The sequence below is a fragment of the Trachemys scripta genome, chromosome 9 (genome assembly GCF_013100865.1).
Source record: "Trachemys scripta elegans isolate TJP31775 chromosome 9, CAS_Tse_1.0, whole genome shotgun sequence".
NCBI classification, from domain to species: Eukaryota; Metazoa; Chordata; order Testudines; family Emydidae; genus Trachemys; species Trachemys scripta.
The window spans coordinates 21,738,513-21,756,490 of NC_048306.1; the positions used below are offsets into that span (position 1 = coordinate 21,738,513).

Sequence of the window (17,978 nt, forward strand, 5' to 3'; positions counted from 1 at the left end):
ATCCTCAACAAAGTTCCCCTGAAGTCAATGGAGCTACACCAATTTACATCACCCGAGGATCTGGCCCTATATATAAACATCCATCCCTTAAACCCCCGCAACATAAACTCTAAATAGAAGGAAATGCCAAGGGAAATGCCTCTTAACCATAGTCTAATGTTCACCACAGCATGTTTCTTCTGACAATAACAGACTCCATTTCATCACAAGGAACTTACTTCTGCCTCTTACTTATAGGAAAGCATGGTACACACAACACATTAACTTCTCTTGCAGTATATAACACAAAATTGTAATTATAACCTCACGTGTTATAACATGACACACTGCACACTTAACTTGTGTACATGTGTCAATCTGAATATTTGCTAATGTTGCTGAGGCTGTAATTAAGGTGTTGTGCTATATAGTGAAGGAGATTAATGACTTGTGTGTAGTTCTCCCCCACACTGAAGATAACAGTTACTGTAGTATCATGAAGGAGATCTTGGCTGAGGATCTCAAGGTCCTGGCTTCAAACCTTGATAACAATCCACCTGGGGTATCCTTTAGATTGTACATAATATAATTAAACAACTACATTGATTTAATTCACACAGTGAGAAAATGTAGCGAGGGCACAAGTCACTCCAATCCCCTTGTGGAGTTTCAATCCCATTGTAAATTAGAGGAAATGGCAGCCATTTTGAGTAAAGGAAAGTTGTGAACATAATAGAAAAGATAGGCGAAAGCAACTGATACTAAATTTGCTTTAATTACAACCTAATTTCTTCACATGTACATTCAAAGGTAGCTGGCACTGAATTTTAATTATATGGAATGTCTGAAGGACAAAAATCTGGCCATTTGTTAGTAGAATTGGTATGAAAAAAAGTCAGAACACTGTCTTAATAGTCCCATTTTTAATTAATTTGAATGCAATTTTCAACTAAATCTGTTACTTAGAGTTCACATTTCAATCTTTACTCATAGATCTCTCTCTCTCTCTCTCTCTCTCTCTCTCTCTCTCACACACACACACACACACACGTAGCCACCCCCAGAGAGAGAGAGAGAGGCATTGCATTGCAAGCTGGATAGCCGTGGGAGGAGAGGAAAGTATGATCAATGAAAGTGACAATCCACCTACTTTTACAAAGAAGTGTCATAGGACCTTTAATGTCCATGGAGAGCAGACAGGATCTTGGTTCTGAAGGTTTCAACTGGATGATTTCTACACATGAAAGTGCTTGGAACTCAATCTACCTCAGAAGGAGCAGAACCTTCTCAGGATCCAGTCTTTGGTTTCAGGCATCCTAAGTATTGTAAGCCTGGTTATTTGGATATGAGCCATCCCCTTCCAGTAGATAAGGCTAGCTGGAATAGTGCAGGACTGAATTTTCGATTGTAGAAAGCCAGGTTCAACCAGGCTTAGGTCAGCAGGTGAAAAGACTTTGGAGCCCTCACTCTAGTTTTGTACACAACTACAAACACAGGATGACTTGGTACAAATATCTATCAGCCTGGCGGGGGAGTGGGGAGAGAGGCTAAAGACTAGAACAGAATGAGACAATCCAAGTCAGGATGAAAGTAAATTCACAAGAGGGGTGAGGCAGGCCTAGAGGGTGCTTAGACAGAGCTGTGTGAGCATGCAGCACTGGAATAGCAGTGGGGGCTTTGAGTCAGGATTAGGGTGCAGTGACAGAGCTTCGTGGGGAGCCTAGGACTGGGATAGCAGGTGTGGATTGTGTTGCATTGGCAGAAATGTGTGGGGAGTCCATGACTGAAATAGCAGGGGCGTGTTGAAGGCACCGGATTGTGGTGCACTGGCAAAGCTGTTTGTGGGAGGATGGGTGAATTTCAAAGCCCCTGTCTATTGCAGTTCCCAGCCACAGTTCATACAATTTCTTCTTTTATGGATACCAAATAAAATAAATTCAATTATCAAAAAGGACAATAACAACAACAAACTGTACAACAACCTTAAACAATTGTTTAATGTTGGAATTTCCCATGTTTTTTTCCAGGTCTTTGAGTCACTGGTGATTGTTAGGAATAAGCATTTTGTGGTCAGGCCCCAAACCTGGGTGAAATAATGAAAAAGTGTGGCTGGCCCTCATTTTCTTTTTGTTGATGATTGGAAGGGGTGTATTGCTTTAGAAGCTGATGTTATGCTTCATACAATGGCTTGGCCAGTCCTGTCCCTTAATGACCTTTCCTTGCACTTAAAAATAAAACACAAGTCTCTTGATAAAGCCTGGAGATTCTCTCTCTCTTTCCCCACCACTCACGTACAGTCTAGATGTCTGGATCCTGGTCACACACTATTCTTCTTTGTTCTAGCAACTGAAGACTCCCCACAGCCCCCACATACCTCACAAATGTCCTTGAGGTGCTTGATATAGTGCCGCTCTGTGCTCATGATTTCATTGATTACGTTGGCTCTCATCTGGTCCCGGTTCTGAAGGGTTCTGCTGAGACAGAGGCAGTCGGCGCTTGGATCCAAATGGCCATTCTGTACTTCGCTGGTTCCTTCCTCTACTCCGTCTTCTTGGTTCACCCATAGCTGTGAGGAAGAAGAGGGAATGACAACACATTTATTAGTAAAAACATCAGGAGCCCAATTAATAAAAATAGACATGGTAACAATGGGAAATTATAGAGAGGAATATTAGAGAAGAAAAATAGGGTAGCAACTTTTAGCTTTCAACGCAGCTTGTCCTCTTAGATGTGGGACCCAGCCTAGTCATCCATGCCTGCATTCCCTCTAGGCTAGACTCTTGCAGTGCACACTGCCTGGGGGCTGGGTCTGATCTAGAAGGCCCCTTGAAATCTGCAGGTAGTGCAGAAAGCTGTTACTCTCCTTCTGAGAAGAGAAAGCTAGAGGGGAGCATATTCTACTTCTGCCCCATGCTCTGAATGGGATGCCATTCCAGATGCTAATGATATTCAAGGTGCTGATTATTAACTGCAAAGGTTCCAATTACAATAGATAGATCTAAATTCATCCCTGCACCAGTGCAGAGCCCAGCACAGGGAACAGCATATGCCTTCCCTATCCTGAGGCTGCCACTGGATGGGGAACAGTTCAGCTGGTTAGGGCAAGGATTAGGGCTTCCCTACGTTGCACTGAGATTGCCATAGCCAATATGGGCTATATGTGGTTGCAGGGTAAATAGCTAGGAATGCTCCCCAGCCACACTTCCTCCTGCCTCCAGAACATCCACTATGTCTGGCTCCAGCTTGAGACACTGTGGCCAGCCCTGCATCTAGCAGGAAGGCCTCCTGCACCAGGGTGTTGTTCCCTGCAGCATCTTAAAGCCCCTTTGAAGCCATTTTTTTGCACCAGCATGGCTGGCTCAAAATGGCTGCAGCACAGGGCTGAATTCCCTCACTAAATAACTTTGCCTCAGGTCAATTTTGATCCCAAACATAAAATAATAATAATTTAATAAAATGAAGAAGATGGGGTCTAATCAACATTGTAAAGGTCACTGAACCAAAATAAACCCATACATAGAATCAATCCACTTTGAACAAAGACCTGTTTCAAGCATATATCATTAAAGCTCCTGTGTCTCATATAACACCATTTGGGATCTGCTGTGAAAGGAATAAATCTTTTGAAGGAGAAATAAGCTGTTTGCTTTCACCACAGGAGACTGATTTGAAAAGGGCAAAGTATGTCTGGTTCAGAAATCTGAATGTATCTGAACTTCATTTCAGTCTAAACCCTGATGGGACATTGAGGTTTAAGTAAACGTTATAATATATGATGTCTGAATGAATACTGATTTTCATTCCAATTGCAGTTTCTTCTGATCCTTATGTTTCTCATAAAAAACCTGCCTCAGTCCGTCAGAATGCCCTACCTTAACATCAAGGGATTCTGTTGCGTTAATTACACCAGGGTCCATAGCCAATTCCTGGGATGAACAGAATTTCTGAAAAGTATTTGTGGAATGAGGGTGAGTTTGGATTGGCTGGTGAACATTCTCAAAGGGTTTGGATTGGCCAGTGAACATTCTAAAGTTCCATCGCTTGCAAAAAAACAACAAATAAGGGTTGCTATGTTCTCAAAGCAGTAAACTTCCCTCTCATCACCAAATAAACATAATATGCAGTGATCTCCCAAAATAAAAAGTATATCTGGTTGATAGCTAATTCTTATGTCTTAGGAAAACCTCAGTGTGTTTGCAAGTATATGAATCTAATTGTTAATAAAAACCCTCCATTTGTTACATTTGCCGTAAACTAGAAACTGGGTAAAAGGCACTATTAATTAGAGCTGAGTGAATAATGGATTTTTTTGGTTCAGAGATCTACAAATTTACCTTAGTTGAGAGCTTAATTGTAAAAAGTCTATAAAGGTTCATAAAATGTTACAATAACCTATAACAAATGTCAATAAAAAGCAAGTCAAGTTGATTTCCATAATGAATGTTATAAACAGGTACAAAAGAACCAGATAGAGAGACTAAATTACGCCAAACAAAAAAGGCCAGGTTGATATAATTCAAAGACTATGTTGAAATCATGCTTAATTAAACAAAAACATAAACAAAAACAAAAGATGTGGAACCAGAAATTAATGAACCAAAATTGGTGTGTCAGATATTAGGCGTAATTAGTGGACAAAATAACGATGCAATGCGCTATTCTGGCCACCACTCCCATTGCGGGTCCTTAAAGAAAGAGATTTGGGGGGAGAATATAGAAAAACAGATTAAAAGGAAGAACAGACGGAGAAAGAAAGAACAGACAGAGACTACTACAGCAAGGTTCACCATCATGGTTGCCACCCTTTAACTCCCATTTCCTGGGACCCTGAACCTTCGTTTCCCTAATCCTCAGGGATGTCCTAACCAGACCAATCTAAAGAGAGAGGGATGCAGATGACACCGTCACACCTACCTGCTCCAGCTGACCCCAAACACCACCAGAGATGAAACAGGATTGGACTTTAACAATAGCAGCAAAAACAACAGCTCCAGTCCATCTTAACTTGCTTCTTCTTTTTTCCCCCAATAGGCCAGTTATTACCATCTTTGATACATCTAAGGGACTGTCCAACAAGGGTTTTTTTCCCCTTCTAAAACTCTCTCCAGTAAAAGGAAGAAGGGATGTTGATAAAATTAAAGCCTTACTTAATATTTTAACGTCTCAAATGCTTTAACTGTTTTTCCTTGTCTGTATCTTTAATAACTGGTTAAAAGGATGTTGAATGGTGTGTTTGGCATGGCACTAAGCAGGCTGAGGTCTCTATATACCAAACCCTGTATCTTGTGTAACACTATTTAATGCTGGACACTGACTGGGTTATTTTAACACCTTTGGTCCATATAAGCAACAAAGAGTCCTGTGGCACCTTAAAGACTAACAGATGTATTGGAGCATAAGCTTTCGTGGGTGAATACCCACTTCATCAGATGCATGTGGGCATTCACCCACGAACGCTTATGCTCCAATACATCTGTTAGTCTTTAAGGTGCCACAGGACTCTTGGTGCTTTTTACAGATCCAGACTAACACGGCTACCCCTCTGATACTTTGGTCCATATATTTCATCTAAATTAATAGAATAGAACAACCCATAAAATAAAATAAAACTGGATCTATTTGAATTGAAAAACATTTTTTCATCAAATTGATGAGTTAAAAGAATCAACCAAAACATTTTGAGTCGACTCAAAACACTTCTTTATTTCCAGTTTGGCTGTTTCTGATGTTTTTCATCCTTTTCTGTTGTTTTTTTTAAATTGGTCAAATTTTAAATTTTGAAAAGATGACATAAAATGTTTTAAAATGATCAAAGTGAAACATTTGACTCTTTCAAAAAAAAAAAAAAAATTCCAAACCCAAACTATTTGTCAAAGGCCCTCTAAAGTGCATTTTTTGACAAAAGAAGAAATAGAAAAAAAAAAAAAATAGCCCCACTCTACTGATCAACTCCAATAATGCCCAACATTTAGCATATGTACAAACATTTTGTAAAACCCAAACTCAACAGAAAGAATTTTTTTATCATGAGAACCTAACAGAAAGTTGTTTTCAAATAAATACATTTTCCTTTCCATTGCATCAAAAAAAAAAAAAAAATTGCATTACTGAGAACCTGAAAGTAAATCTACCTATAAATAAATATGAAACTGACTTCATGAATACTCATTGTCCAAGCTGAGAAAAAGGCACAAAGTAAATAAAAAGCATAAAGAGTGAAGAGAAAATTTAATTTTATACTATTCTTTCTGTTTTAATAACCTAAATATTTATGGGTAAGGAATTTTGTTTCCAATATATGATTTTTAAATTGACTGTCCCTTTAAATTGCCAAAGGGAAAAAAATGCCACAACCTTTTTTTCTAGATTTTTTTCTGTTTTTCTAACTGATGATTTCATTGTGCTAAACAACACCTCTTTTATCACAGCTCCAGTGTTTTGTCTTCCTACAGTGAGCTTTAAAGGTCAAGGAACTGGAGATTTTGGAGAATACCCACCTCTTTGTGAGCACGTCTAATGATATAGTAAACACAAAAGAATAAAAATGTTCTTTTCAACAATAAGGGGAAAATTATCCTTCCTGCTATACATGCCAAATGTCTCAACCACAGAGTAGGCAGTAGAGATCTTCCTCCAGGATAAGAGATCACAGGAACACAAGAGAATCGTGCTGTTGGGAAGTGAACCACAACACAGAGATCCACATGGTAGATAAGAGAACTGAAATATGCAATAGAAAGCCTCACTTTCCCCCATTTATGCAGTACAGTTACTTTTTGCATTTAATCTGGGCTGTGACAACTGACTGGTCATTTTAATTTTTGTTTCGAGTCACTTTGAATTTCTAATTCTCAGGCACTAGGATACCTAAGTGATGATAGTGACCCAAACGCCCGGAGAGACAAACAGACAAATGTTGGGTAGTTCAGATTGCTGGAAAGGAATGTTTACAATAAAATAAATAAATAAATAAATATGTAATCCCAGTTTTAGTCACTGTTTTAAAACAATTAAAGAATTCTGTGTATTATAAGGGTTTTTTACACACTTAAATAAATTGTGAGACTAAAGCAATATTGACAGGCCCAACTTTTTAACAAATGCTAGTAATACTTTCCACTTATATACAACTTGATCCTGTGCCCGTTGAAATCAATGGAAACACTCCCATTGATTTCAGCGAGAGCAGGATTGAGCCCATAGTGAGCTGTATCCGCGAGTCATAAAGCACTTTGCAAACATGAATAAAATTAACCGTCTCACTCTGAGGGAGGCACTATGGTCTAATAGATAAGGCACTGGACCATGACTCACTGGAAAAGGCCTAATGGGTGACCTTGGGCAAGTCGCTTCATCTCTGTGCTTCTGTTTCCCCATCTGTAAAAAGGGGATAATGGCAGTCACCTGAGCTTTGTGATCGAAAGCTAGGTATTATAACAGCTAGGAATTATTATTATTATGAGGCAAGCGCAGTAGCTCGACTGCCTGTTATATTGTCTGTGTCTGCCTGCATAGAGACATACAGAGGAGTAAGAACACCTCTTTTCCCCCGTGTGGGCTACCCAGACGTTGAGTAAATTACAATGCACCCGCCTAGTCCCTGACAGCACTGGGTCAGGGCATTGTTCCTTGGTGCAGTGTCTCAGAGGCACAACACCTCCCAGGGCTGTGTCTGGAAGGATGCACCCTGCACACCGCCTCTTGCCTAAAGACACAATTTAGCCCAGTATTATTATAACCACTTTACATATGAGGATACCGAAGCAAAGACCACATGCCTGGTGATCCTGGCCAATCCAGGAATAGAATCCAGGTGTCTTGACTATTCTAATCATCCTACCAACCACATCCTCTCACCGCTGTCCCCGCCCCAATATTGCAGATATCCCTAGCATTGCCTGGTGAGGCCGTAGTTATTGGTGCACTTCGGGATGACTGAGGCACCTGTAGAGCTTGGCAGTCTAGAAAGTGAAGTGAAAACAAAAGCACTCCCTCTCCCCCTCAAAACAACACCTTTGTTCTTTTGTTATATAAGGAAACCATCCACTGACTACTAATGCTTTGTACCTGTCCCCATGACAATAGAGCGGATAGTCCGTTTAATGTCTTGTGTGATGGAGCAGAAAGGAAACACGGTGAATACGTCTGTCAGTTCCTGTTTTTTATGTTCTAGTGCATGCAAGGTGGATCGGGGGAGTATGGATGCAGAATCGTCGCACACTTCCATCGCAATAATGAGTCCGGCAGCGGCAATGCCAGGGACAAATGCAATGGTTATTGCAAAGGGCAAATGTGGCATTTACCTGGCAGAATCCATCAGCAAGCCCCATGTTAGGAAGTAGTGTAAGTCCAAGACATAACTGGGCAGTAATTAGCAAAGAGGAGCCAAATGCTAGTGTAGAGAGATGCTAGATACAGGGCCGGCTCTAGGCACCAGCAAAACAAGCTGGTGCTTGGGGCGGCACATTTTTAGGGGCAGCATTCTGGCGTGGGCCATGCCGCCCCTAAAAATGTGCCCCGGCCGCCCTAACTCACCTCCGCTGCTGCCGCTCGCATGCCGCTGATCCCCCTCCCTCCCAGGCTCTCAAACCCGGGAGGGAGGGGGAGATCCCGAGCGGCCGCGGCACGCGAAACAGCTGAAAAGTGGAGGCTGCTGAAAAGATGGACTTGAATCATTCCATCTCCTGGTAAACGTGGCCATGCTCTGTTTCCCACCCCGCAACACCCACTTTTCGGGCTGTGTAGGGTTCCTGGCTGAGAGAAATTTCCTTGGCCAAGGGCATTTTGCAGGATTTCTGCCAAATGGACAGAACTGGAACATTGGGTTGACGCCCTTTGTTCCCTCTGCCTGGGTGCCTGATGCACTGGATTGGAGCTCGAGCAGAAGATGCAGAACTCAGATACACAGAGCCTGCTTCCCAGCACCTGAAAATGGGGTAAGAAAAACTGCCCCTGAACGAAGTCTGCAGGGACAATTGATAGCCAGTCACATAGCATGGTTCTTCCCAGCGGGGCTATTCCTCCAGCAATGTGAACAGTGCATCCCTCTGTGTAAGACTGGAGGGAGCAATGTTGCACATACACAAGCAGAGTAATGTGTTACACTGAAAAATAAACCACCGCATCCTGCTTCTGAATAACTCTAACATGATGGGGTAGGCTTTCAAAGTGTTCTCTGGGGCCTGTTTTAGCTATATAGATCACACTGATTGCGGGGGGTGGTGCTTTAAAGACCCTGGGTTCATGCTTGGAATAGAAACAGGGCTAAAATTCTAGAACAAACAATTGCACTGGCGCTCTGCTGGGAGAGAAATCCTAATGATGTGATCATCACTGTTCAAACCCAAATACACCTTCAAAATCAAACAGGGCAAATGTTCATATTAAAGCCTCTGCTCATGCTAGCTAAAGTTCTAAGTTTCTCCTCATCCTACCCTATTCCCATCATTAAAGTGTTTCTTGCAGGTCAACAAATTCAGACTGGCAAAGTCTCCATACCAGATTGGGACCTCACTGTTGTCAATCTCATGGTGCTTTTGCAAGGCTTGCAATATTGGATGTTTTTCTTAAAGCACCAGCTCCTGGAGTCAGGTGATCATGTGAGACTCTCAGCTGTCATTCAAAAACCAAAAAAGGTAAGTTTTTGGTCCTTGTGGTTGTGGAGAAAAGTGTGAAAGCATGAACCCCCAAAGGCTCAGAATCCAAAAGGCAAATAAGAACCCAACATTTATTATTTTTAAAACTCTCATGATGTTTAAGTCAATCCTGTGATTTTGGAGGCCTAAGTCATGATGTTTGAATGCTTGGAATTCACAATATGGGGACCCTTGTGAGGACAGGTTTTGCATCAGCTGTCTGCTATTTTCCATTGGGTTTCCTATATAAAAAAAAAGACAAAACATGTATTTTTAGTCTAGCTGAGTTCTATTTTGGACTGAGGAAAAACAAAGAAAAAATGAAGGTGAAGTCTCCAGACTAGAGAAAGCAGAATGTGTTCTTCACTTTAGTATGATCCAGCCTGAACTGCTTAAGAACACAGCAGGCAGCAAATTTCCTTCCATTTAAAGGTGCAAGACACAGAAAACAAACATAACTCATAGTTACCAGCACATAGCCTACAGCACATACTCTACATTTCATGTCTCTGCTTCAAAAGGAGAGGCCATCTCTCATGGTATTTAGACATTTCTGTTTCTGATCTTAATCTGAACATTTCTGCACTTCGAGGACATTTGATTAACATTTTACTGGGTTTGGTTTGGTTTTGTTCTAGGTTTCCAATGGAACCAGAATTCGGAAGTATCAGGAAACTCTGTCAGTCTTTCCTCACAAGAACTTCAGTCTAGTTTTGCTAACCCTAAAGGTTTAGACCTTCTGGGGAAGCATTCTACTTTTTGAGTGTTTATCTGACTTGATCCAAACTTTCCAGATCTCCTCTGTTCACTTGGCACTGCATAAAACCAGCCTTCCCTTGCTGTCTAACCTTGATCCCGCTACAGAGTGGTTAGCCATTCTGATAAGAGTAGTTCTTTAAGAGAGAAAGGATCATTCTATGGTCTGGCTTGGAACTCGGGAGATCTGAGTTGGATTCAAAGCTCTGCCACATACTTCCCGTGTATCCTTGGGTTAATCACAATCTCTCTGAGCTTCTTGTTTCCCAGCTGTAAAATAATCTTTCCTACCATGGGGGTGGCTTACAAATGTTTTTGAAGTGTTCAGGTGCTATGGAGAAGGGGTCCATAGAGACGCTTATACATAAACTGAATGTAGACTATAGCTTTGGGAATTCAATTGCCTTTGTATGAACCCTGATTACCTCCTGTACCTTCTCGCCTGGAGGCTATTGCTAAGAAGTAGCTGTGCTGTGTTCGGGCTGCGGAGGGTTACACACAGTTGCTTTGCCAAAGTGAACCACTTTAGCTGTTTTGAGTTAAAACTCACTTTATTATTGAATGCAGGGGGTCAAGAAATGTTACCCTGTGGGTATGAGTAAAGGGGAGCAGAACTGTACTTAGCATGCCCTGATTAAAGGGGTCGCCCTGAAGGGAACCTCATTTGTTAAGCAAGGCATATGGACGCCAAATGCCAGTGAAAAATCAGAGTGGGTGGGGACAGGTGTTCCTAGCTGGTGATGTGGACTCTGTTTAAAGAGTCCTAGATACCATTTGACACCCTCCTCCAGCATTTAAAGACGGAGCTGCCCAGACTCCGAGAGATCCTTGTTTCTGTTCAGTGATTACTAGAGCTGAAATCACGGAGGAGCAGGTCTAGCGACTAAACCTTAGTCCTGGTGTGGAGACAGTTTTGCAGTGAGAGAACTCAGAGGCTGCGTGGTGAGTGGTGGAACCTCAGAAGGCGGCAACACAGAAGTGGCAGACAGGGAGCGGCAAGCAGCAGCAGCGAGAACAGTGGCAGATCGGAGCGGCAGCAAAGATAACAGGGACAGAGGTGGCAGGTGGTGGCAGAGATAACAGCGGCAGCAGGCGGCCAGCAGCAGCAGAGTGCTACGGCTCTGGCAGAGGTGGAAGCAGAGATAGCAGCAGCAGCAGTGAGCCAGCTGCAGATGCGGTGACAAGTTTCAAGCAACAGCAGCACTGGAGCCATTGCTTGAAGCCCCCACCTCCTTTCAGGGGTGGGAGGTGAAGCCACGTGAACGCATCTCTGAACTCTGGGTCTTTGCTGACCGTGGACAGCCAGCTGGGAGTGGGATGCAGCGGAGGGAAAGGGAGCTCCATGTTAAAGGGACTTTCGCACCACAGGATGGGAAACTGAGGCAAAGGACACTGCCCAACGTATGGGGGGGGGGTTACTTATGGTTTACGTACTTTTGTGTCACTGTTGCAGTGTTTTCCCAAATTAATGCTGAGTTCCCGTTCCCTTTTAATACAAGTTTTCTTTTATTATACATGGACTCAGCCCTTGAGAGTGGGTGGGGGCTCGAGTTGGTTCTGTTTTGTATTGTTAAGAGGAACCTCTAGATCTAGAACCTGGGCCTTGTTGCTGCCGGCACCACCTGGGGTTACATCCCATTGACGCCAGCTGTAGCAGCACTGCACCCAAATCATTTGGTTACAAAGGCTATGGCAGTTTTTAAATGTGGATTTAGGGCATAAACAGCAAACACTTTAGTGCTCTCCTGTTTCCAGCTTCATCTGAGATTTCCATTCTTCCCTAGCCCCAGGTCACTGCAGCCGCCAGGCCCTGGGCTTGGGTGCCTTTCACTCAGACAAGGAGATCTGGATACAATTTTCTGGACTGCCTGCCATCACTCCCACACAGCGTGCTCTTAGGAGGTCTCTCCAGGCTCCCATCCTCTGTCAGCATAGGGAATTTGGGCCAATGGCCAGGATCAGGAATAAGCCTGGATCACCAGCCTGGACCGCTATACCCTGCGCTATTTTATCCTATGAAAAAATAGCAGCAGCAGCCCGGGTACTCATCAGCAACCCTATAATAATAAACCAGCGTGCAGTGCTGTCATAAACAACCCCCCACTAGGCAAACGATGAGCAAAGCACTTCCCTAAAGTAATAAGTCAATGAGCACCACACCATTGTTTTAAAGGTACACGTTGCCCCAGTAAATTTCAGCTACAGACCAATTTCAAACACTTCCAGTTAAAAATGTATTAAAAGAATCAGAAGAAAAACTACAGAGAAAATTCAAGATGCATAAAAGTTAACATTAGGGAAATTTCCCACTGAACGGCCACCGACACAGACAGAACTATAGCGATGGATGCCTTATGTTAAGCCCAGTTCAAAATGCAATCCTTATTATGGAGTCATGGCAAGTACTTGCATAATTATATCACCTGCAGAGGCTCAGTCCTTCACAAACTTAAAAAAGCAAGACATTCACAAAAACTGATGCCAAATACAAATTTCAGCTTAAGATCATAAGTTTGAGTCAAGGAAAGCGGATTGTTTCGTTGTGCTGGTTAATATTACATGCGAGTCATATCAAACCTATTTAAATGTGACTTATTAATTTGAAACTATTCCCAAATTATGCATAAATAACCAAATGGCATAGTTCCAACATTCGCTGACCTGTAATTATTATATATTTCACCTAAAGCATATGCTCTATAGAAAGGGCATTTTACCTGAATGCACACTAAAGGCTGATCATCTCAGAACAGTTAGAGTGCATGAGAAAACAAATGTGTGATCAGCCATCTGGATTATTAATTACCTTCCATTAGAGATTTGCAATGGCAGAAATAACAGATAATATGTCATCTTGGATTCTAACTCACAATTAAGTAATATGATGGATTAATGATGCAAGCAGGTCCTTTCACAGAGTTGTTGCCATTTCACTGAACCAGCACTCACCAGTGACCCTACAGTAACTACCAGTGTGAATGGCCCAGCCTTTGCTAAAAGCTGCGTTTAACCAACTAGTATCTCAGCTCAGTGCTCAATGACAACACAGCAATCACAAGCCATTGTCTGATACGCCAGTGACCCTGCATAAATAAACTGCTGCATGCAGCCCCAAGACTAAGAGCTATACCTTACAATCCTCTAACTCACCAAGCTACACCAGTGTATATTGAGCTGCAGGTATGAACTCGATTCCTCCTGCTAAAAGCTTGTGGTTAGCCAATGTCATGACCATTTTGTCTGTGTGTTTGCAGCCACACGATATATTGCTACATGTACTCCAGCAGTGCAAAGAGCCCCCAATCAAGGCATTGGCAAGGCGTTGGTGAGACAAATAACTAAGACAGTCTCTCCACAGACTCTGCACTCTGTATAAGAGGGGACCTAGCTATACCTTACTCAAGGTAGAGGACTCCCTTCAGAAACAATGTACTTTCCTCATCCTATCCAGTATAAATCACTGGGCCAGCAAGATGCTGTTTGGGAAGAAGCCATTGATGGTCCGGGCAGGGTCGAAGTTACAGTCCCTTTCCCCTGGGTATGAAAGGGGAGGTGAGAACACTGTGTGGCAAGGCAGCTGGTAGGGCTGCAGGTAGGTATCTGCACCCTCGCCCCCCTCCCTGCAGGTGCATCGTATTTCCAAAATGAGAACTGGAGACACTGGGCCGGGGTGTCACACAGCGCAGTGCTTTGCAGTGGTGGGAGGGGGGAGAAAGAAGCATCTTTTCCCCGTTTCCCCTTTCAGGAGGAAAAACTGGGACACTTGATAGTAAAGGGCAGGGTGCAAGAAAGCAGCATTTATCTCTCTGGGACCCCTTCACTCTTCTCTCCTAGTCCTCACTCTCCTCCCCCCGCCCCATCTAGCTCATACTTTGCCATCTGCACCACTCTCAACCCCCAAGTGACTCCATTCCCCCTTGCTCCAATACTCCAGGCTCACTCCCAGCTCAGAGCGTCCCAACCCCCCTCAGCTCTCTTCAGCCCCCACCATCCGCCCTCTCCCCCAGGCCGAGAACCCACCCCTTTCCCATGTGGCTTTCCACAGCTCAGAATTGCCTCCCTTAGCTCGGAACTTTTACCCACTCACCACACACGGGCTCAGACACCTTCTCTTCCCTTCCCTTCCCTTCTGCAGTCCATCAGCTTCAAAAAACCCATCCCAGGCTCATCCCCCTGAGCTCAGCAACACCCCCTATTTCTTTCTGGGGCTTGAAAAGCGGGAGCAGACAGCAGGGAGCATGTGCAGACAACGCTATACTCTGCATCTGAGGGGATAAGCAAAAATAGCCCCCGAAGTAGGTTGTATTTCTCCCTCTGAGGCAAAGCCCACTGAAATCAATGGCAAGTCCTTCATTGACTTCAATGGGCTTTGGATCTGGCCCTGTTTGCTGCGGATCACCAGCAGGAGTCCCCAGTGGCAGCAGGTGCTAGGACGCAACGAAGGGCTAGGTGCTAGGACACGCCAAAGTCCATCAGACACGCACATGCATATTTGTGACATTATTGCGAGGCGAAGCCCCTACTAAGCTGCACCAGTGCAGCTGCACCACTGTAGCGCTATCCATGAAGACAAGCCCTCAGTTAACTGCATACAGATGGCTACGCAAAGCATGGCACTGCAGACATGCAGGAGCCAGTGAGACGGGACAATACATTTGTCACTTTATGAAGCAGAAATTGGATCGCTCCTCCCAGCCAACTTAGGTGCACAGCAGAGGCGATGGGATGGACTGCACTGACTTATGCATCTTGGGCCTGATTCTAAGACCAGTCTCAATCCAATCTCCATTTCTTGTGCTTGCAAAATTACTGGTGCAAATAAACGAGGGCACAGTTACCTATATGTGAACCTTCAAGTATCCGACTGAGCCCACAAATCAGGTACTGAGATGATCAAGTGGCATTAATTGCACCTGCAATTATTTGTATCTGCACTATGTGGCTGCTGAAAGGGAGACCAGCTTTTAAAAGTCCATCATTTTCTGTCTGTCTGTAATGCATCCTGTCCCTATGGTACCTTGATTCCATACACTCTGCATATGACTATATCCCTATGGCTACTGATATGCTGGATTTGCCATGGGAGAGAGGACTAAAATTTCCCTTACAATGTGCTGGCCCAGCAGTACAGACCATTTTATTTAAGTACTCTTAACGTTACACTTTCAGCAGGTGAGTACTGCTTTGATGCCATTCCCCTTTCTCTACCCTCTGAAACCTCACCCAGGTATCACAGTGGCCGGTGCTAAATTAATGCCAATTAAATAATAAAAGCCTGGAGGTTGGTTGGCTATCCCGTCAAGATGCCCACACACAACAGGGCTCAGCCCTAAAATAATGCAGGATGAGAAAGCCAGCTAGACATGGCCCTTGGAATGATGTGTGTGCAATAGAGAGGAGAATCACAGCACCCATTAATGAAAGTTAAACACCCCTACCAAATAGAGCATATGAGCTGTTAAGCACTTAGACAAGACATTGGTTTAGTACCTCTCTAAAAACAGTACTTTAAAAGCTTGCAAAGCTTTATCTTGCACTTCCTCGCCACCAGAAAGGAAGTAATGTGAGTCAAAGGTAGCATGCCAGCAAGTACGTCAGCCTAGAACTGCAACAGTCAGGGAAACGTTGAGAATGACACGAAGGAACAAAGGCTATCAATGCACCTTCCCCACACACCAAAACCACAGTGAAATGACCAGAATCTGCACACGAGCCTACTTCAATGCTTCGAGGGAAGCCCTACCCTCCCCCTCCAGGTCCCTGACAGGTAGGAAGAGGTGGTAAATCCTTCTTGACCCTTCTTTGCTAATTAGTTTAACCTCATGAATATGAGCAAGAATCACTGCTGTTCAGGTGCTGGGAAATACATCCCAGTGACTCATCCTGGCAACCCACAGAATTAAGGCCAAGTGCATTCAACTGCAGTGCATGAGCTGTTTGTCTCTAGGTTGAGGTTCATGGTGATAAGCATTAGGGTTTTCTCCTCTTTGAAATTTGCTTCCATGGGAAATGTCTAAGCCCAAACTTGGCCGTGTTTAGTTAATCTGTTTCGGGAGTGCTTGAGTCCTGTCTGGGCTCGGTGTGGCACGTTACAGGGAGCCACATTTGGATGTGGAGTTTGCGGGTTTGGTTTGGACCCACCTCTGTTCGGAGGAACCCAACTGTGTGGTGATTATCAGCTCTGCAGTTCCTGTGCCTTTGTAGAGTAGACATTATTCTATATTAGAAACCTTTTGAGTTCACAAATGTGATTCTGGACTATCACATGGGAACCATTCACAGAACATGATGTGAATGCAGCAAAAAGCCAAATAGCACACATACAATTCTAGCAATGTTATAGCAGGAGCAACACCTCTATTGAAAAGAGGGAAGAGCCACCAACGTCAGATAGTGTCACAGCTATAAACCCATGGACTCCTTTAGTAAAATTCCCCCACTTTTCCAAACTTAACTCCCATCCCAGTCAGCTCATGTGATGTTCACTTGACAGTGTGCAGCTAAATACAGGGCTGACATTTGCACCCTGACAGATAAGTTCTGTACTGTTTCCTGGAATGCTCACTTGACAGTATGCACTTAACTACCAGGTAGATATTTCAATCGGACCCAAACCAAGCTCTCTATCTAGCCTTCAATCTGAAGAACTGTGGAGCCCTCATCTGCTTCTCTAAGATTAAAGAGCTTTCAGTAGCCTCGTTTCTCCACGAGTGAGTGGCAGGATGGTTTCCTATAGCAAATCATCCACCATGGTTCACCATGCCACATGCCCTCCTCTCCTTTGCTTCCTCTCAGACCCCAGCAACTCCCTGTTCCCAACATCTAGTTTCTTCCCTTGAAAATCAAACTTCACAGCCACTCCCTGTTCTTCCTTCCGATCTCCCTCCCTCCTTCCGGGTTAACCACAAGTTACAATCAGAGCACCTAAGATAAAGGCAGGTTTTGTACATACAAAACAGGTATACATGCTAATCCTGCAGATGCAGTTTAGAAGTCCCGGGTATTTGTGTGCATAAACCCTTCACAGTTATGTACATAAACATAGAGCAGAAGGTACAAATTAATCTGTAGGTCAGAATTATTCCCTTGCACTTGCAAATGTGATTTTTTCCTACAGTCAGACTTTGTGGGTGCCAAATGCCATGCAAAAAGCTGTTCACATGGTTTGACAGGAGGCAGGAAGTATCTGAATTCTCTCCAGAAATAAGATTTTTCCAGCTCAGTTTTGCAGCTAGCAGAGATTCAGATGGTTCTGACAAGGATCTAAACCTCAGGGTGCTTATTTATAAAGCAATTCCTAAACATGAGGTTCACCTGTCACCAATTGCCTCACCGTATCTATCTGTGAAATTGCTTCATTCTAAAACAACTTTTCCATGGGATAGTTCCCAGTCTGTGTTTTGAGTTCTCTGATGCATCTTGTCTGCAGTAATATGATCTGGGATTATATTTGTGTCACTGCCTTTGATCCTCTCCAGGACTCTATATTGCTTTGTTTCCTTCTATCATTATTTAATAAAAATGTGGACATAAAAGACAGTGCAAATATTTGTCATGTGAATCATAACAGAACAACTCTAGCCAGCCCATGGAATTTGGTGCAGTCAT

At 43.4% G+C, this 17,978-nt stretch overlaps 1 protein-coding gene across 7 annotated transcripts in view; it reads right to left on the bottom strand.

Annotated features, from left to right (window-relative positions):
* Positions 1-17,978, bottom strand: part of ARHGEF9 (Cdc42 guanine nucleotide exchange factor 9) — a 270,682-nt gene that overhangs the window by 71,552 nt on the left and 181,152 nt on the right. For all 7 annotated transcript variants that reach the window (XM_034781031.1, XM_034781030.1, XM_034781037.1 and 4 more), the window contains one exon: positions 2,354-2,545. In XM_034781031.1, coding sequence (XP_034636922.1) covers positions 2,354-2,545 — 192 coding nt within the window. The remainder of the gene's footprint in view (positions 1-2,353; positions 2,546-17,978) is intronic.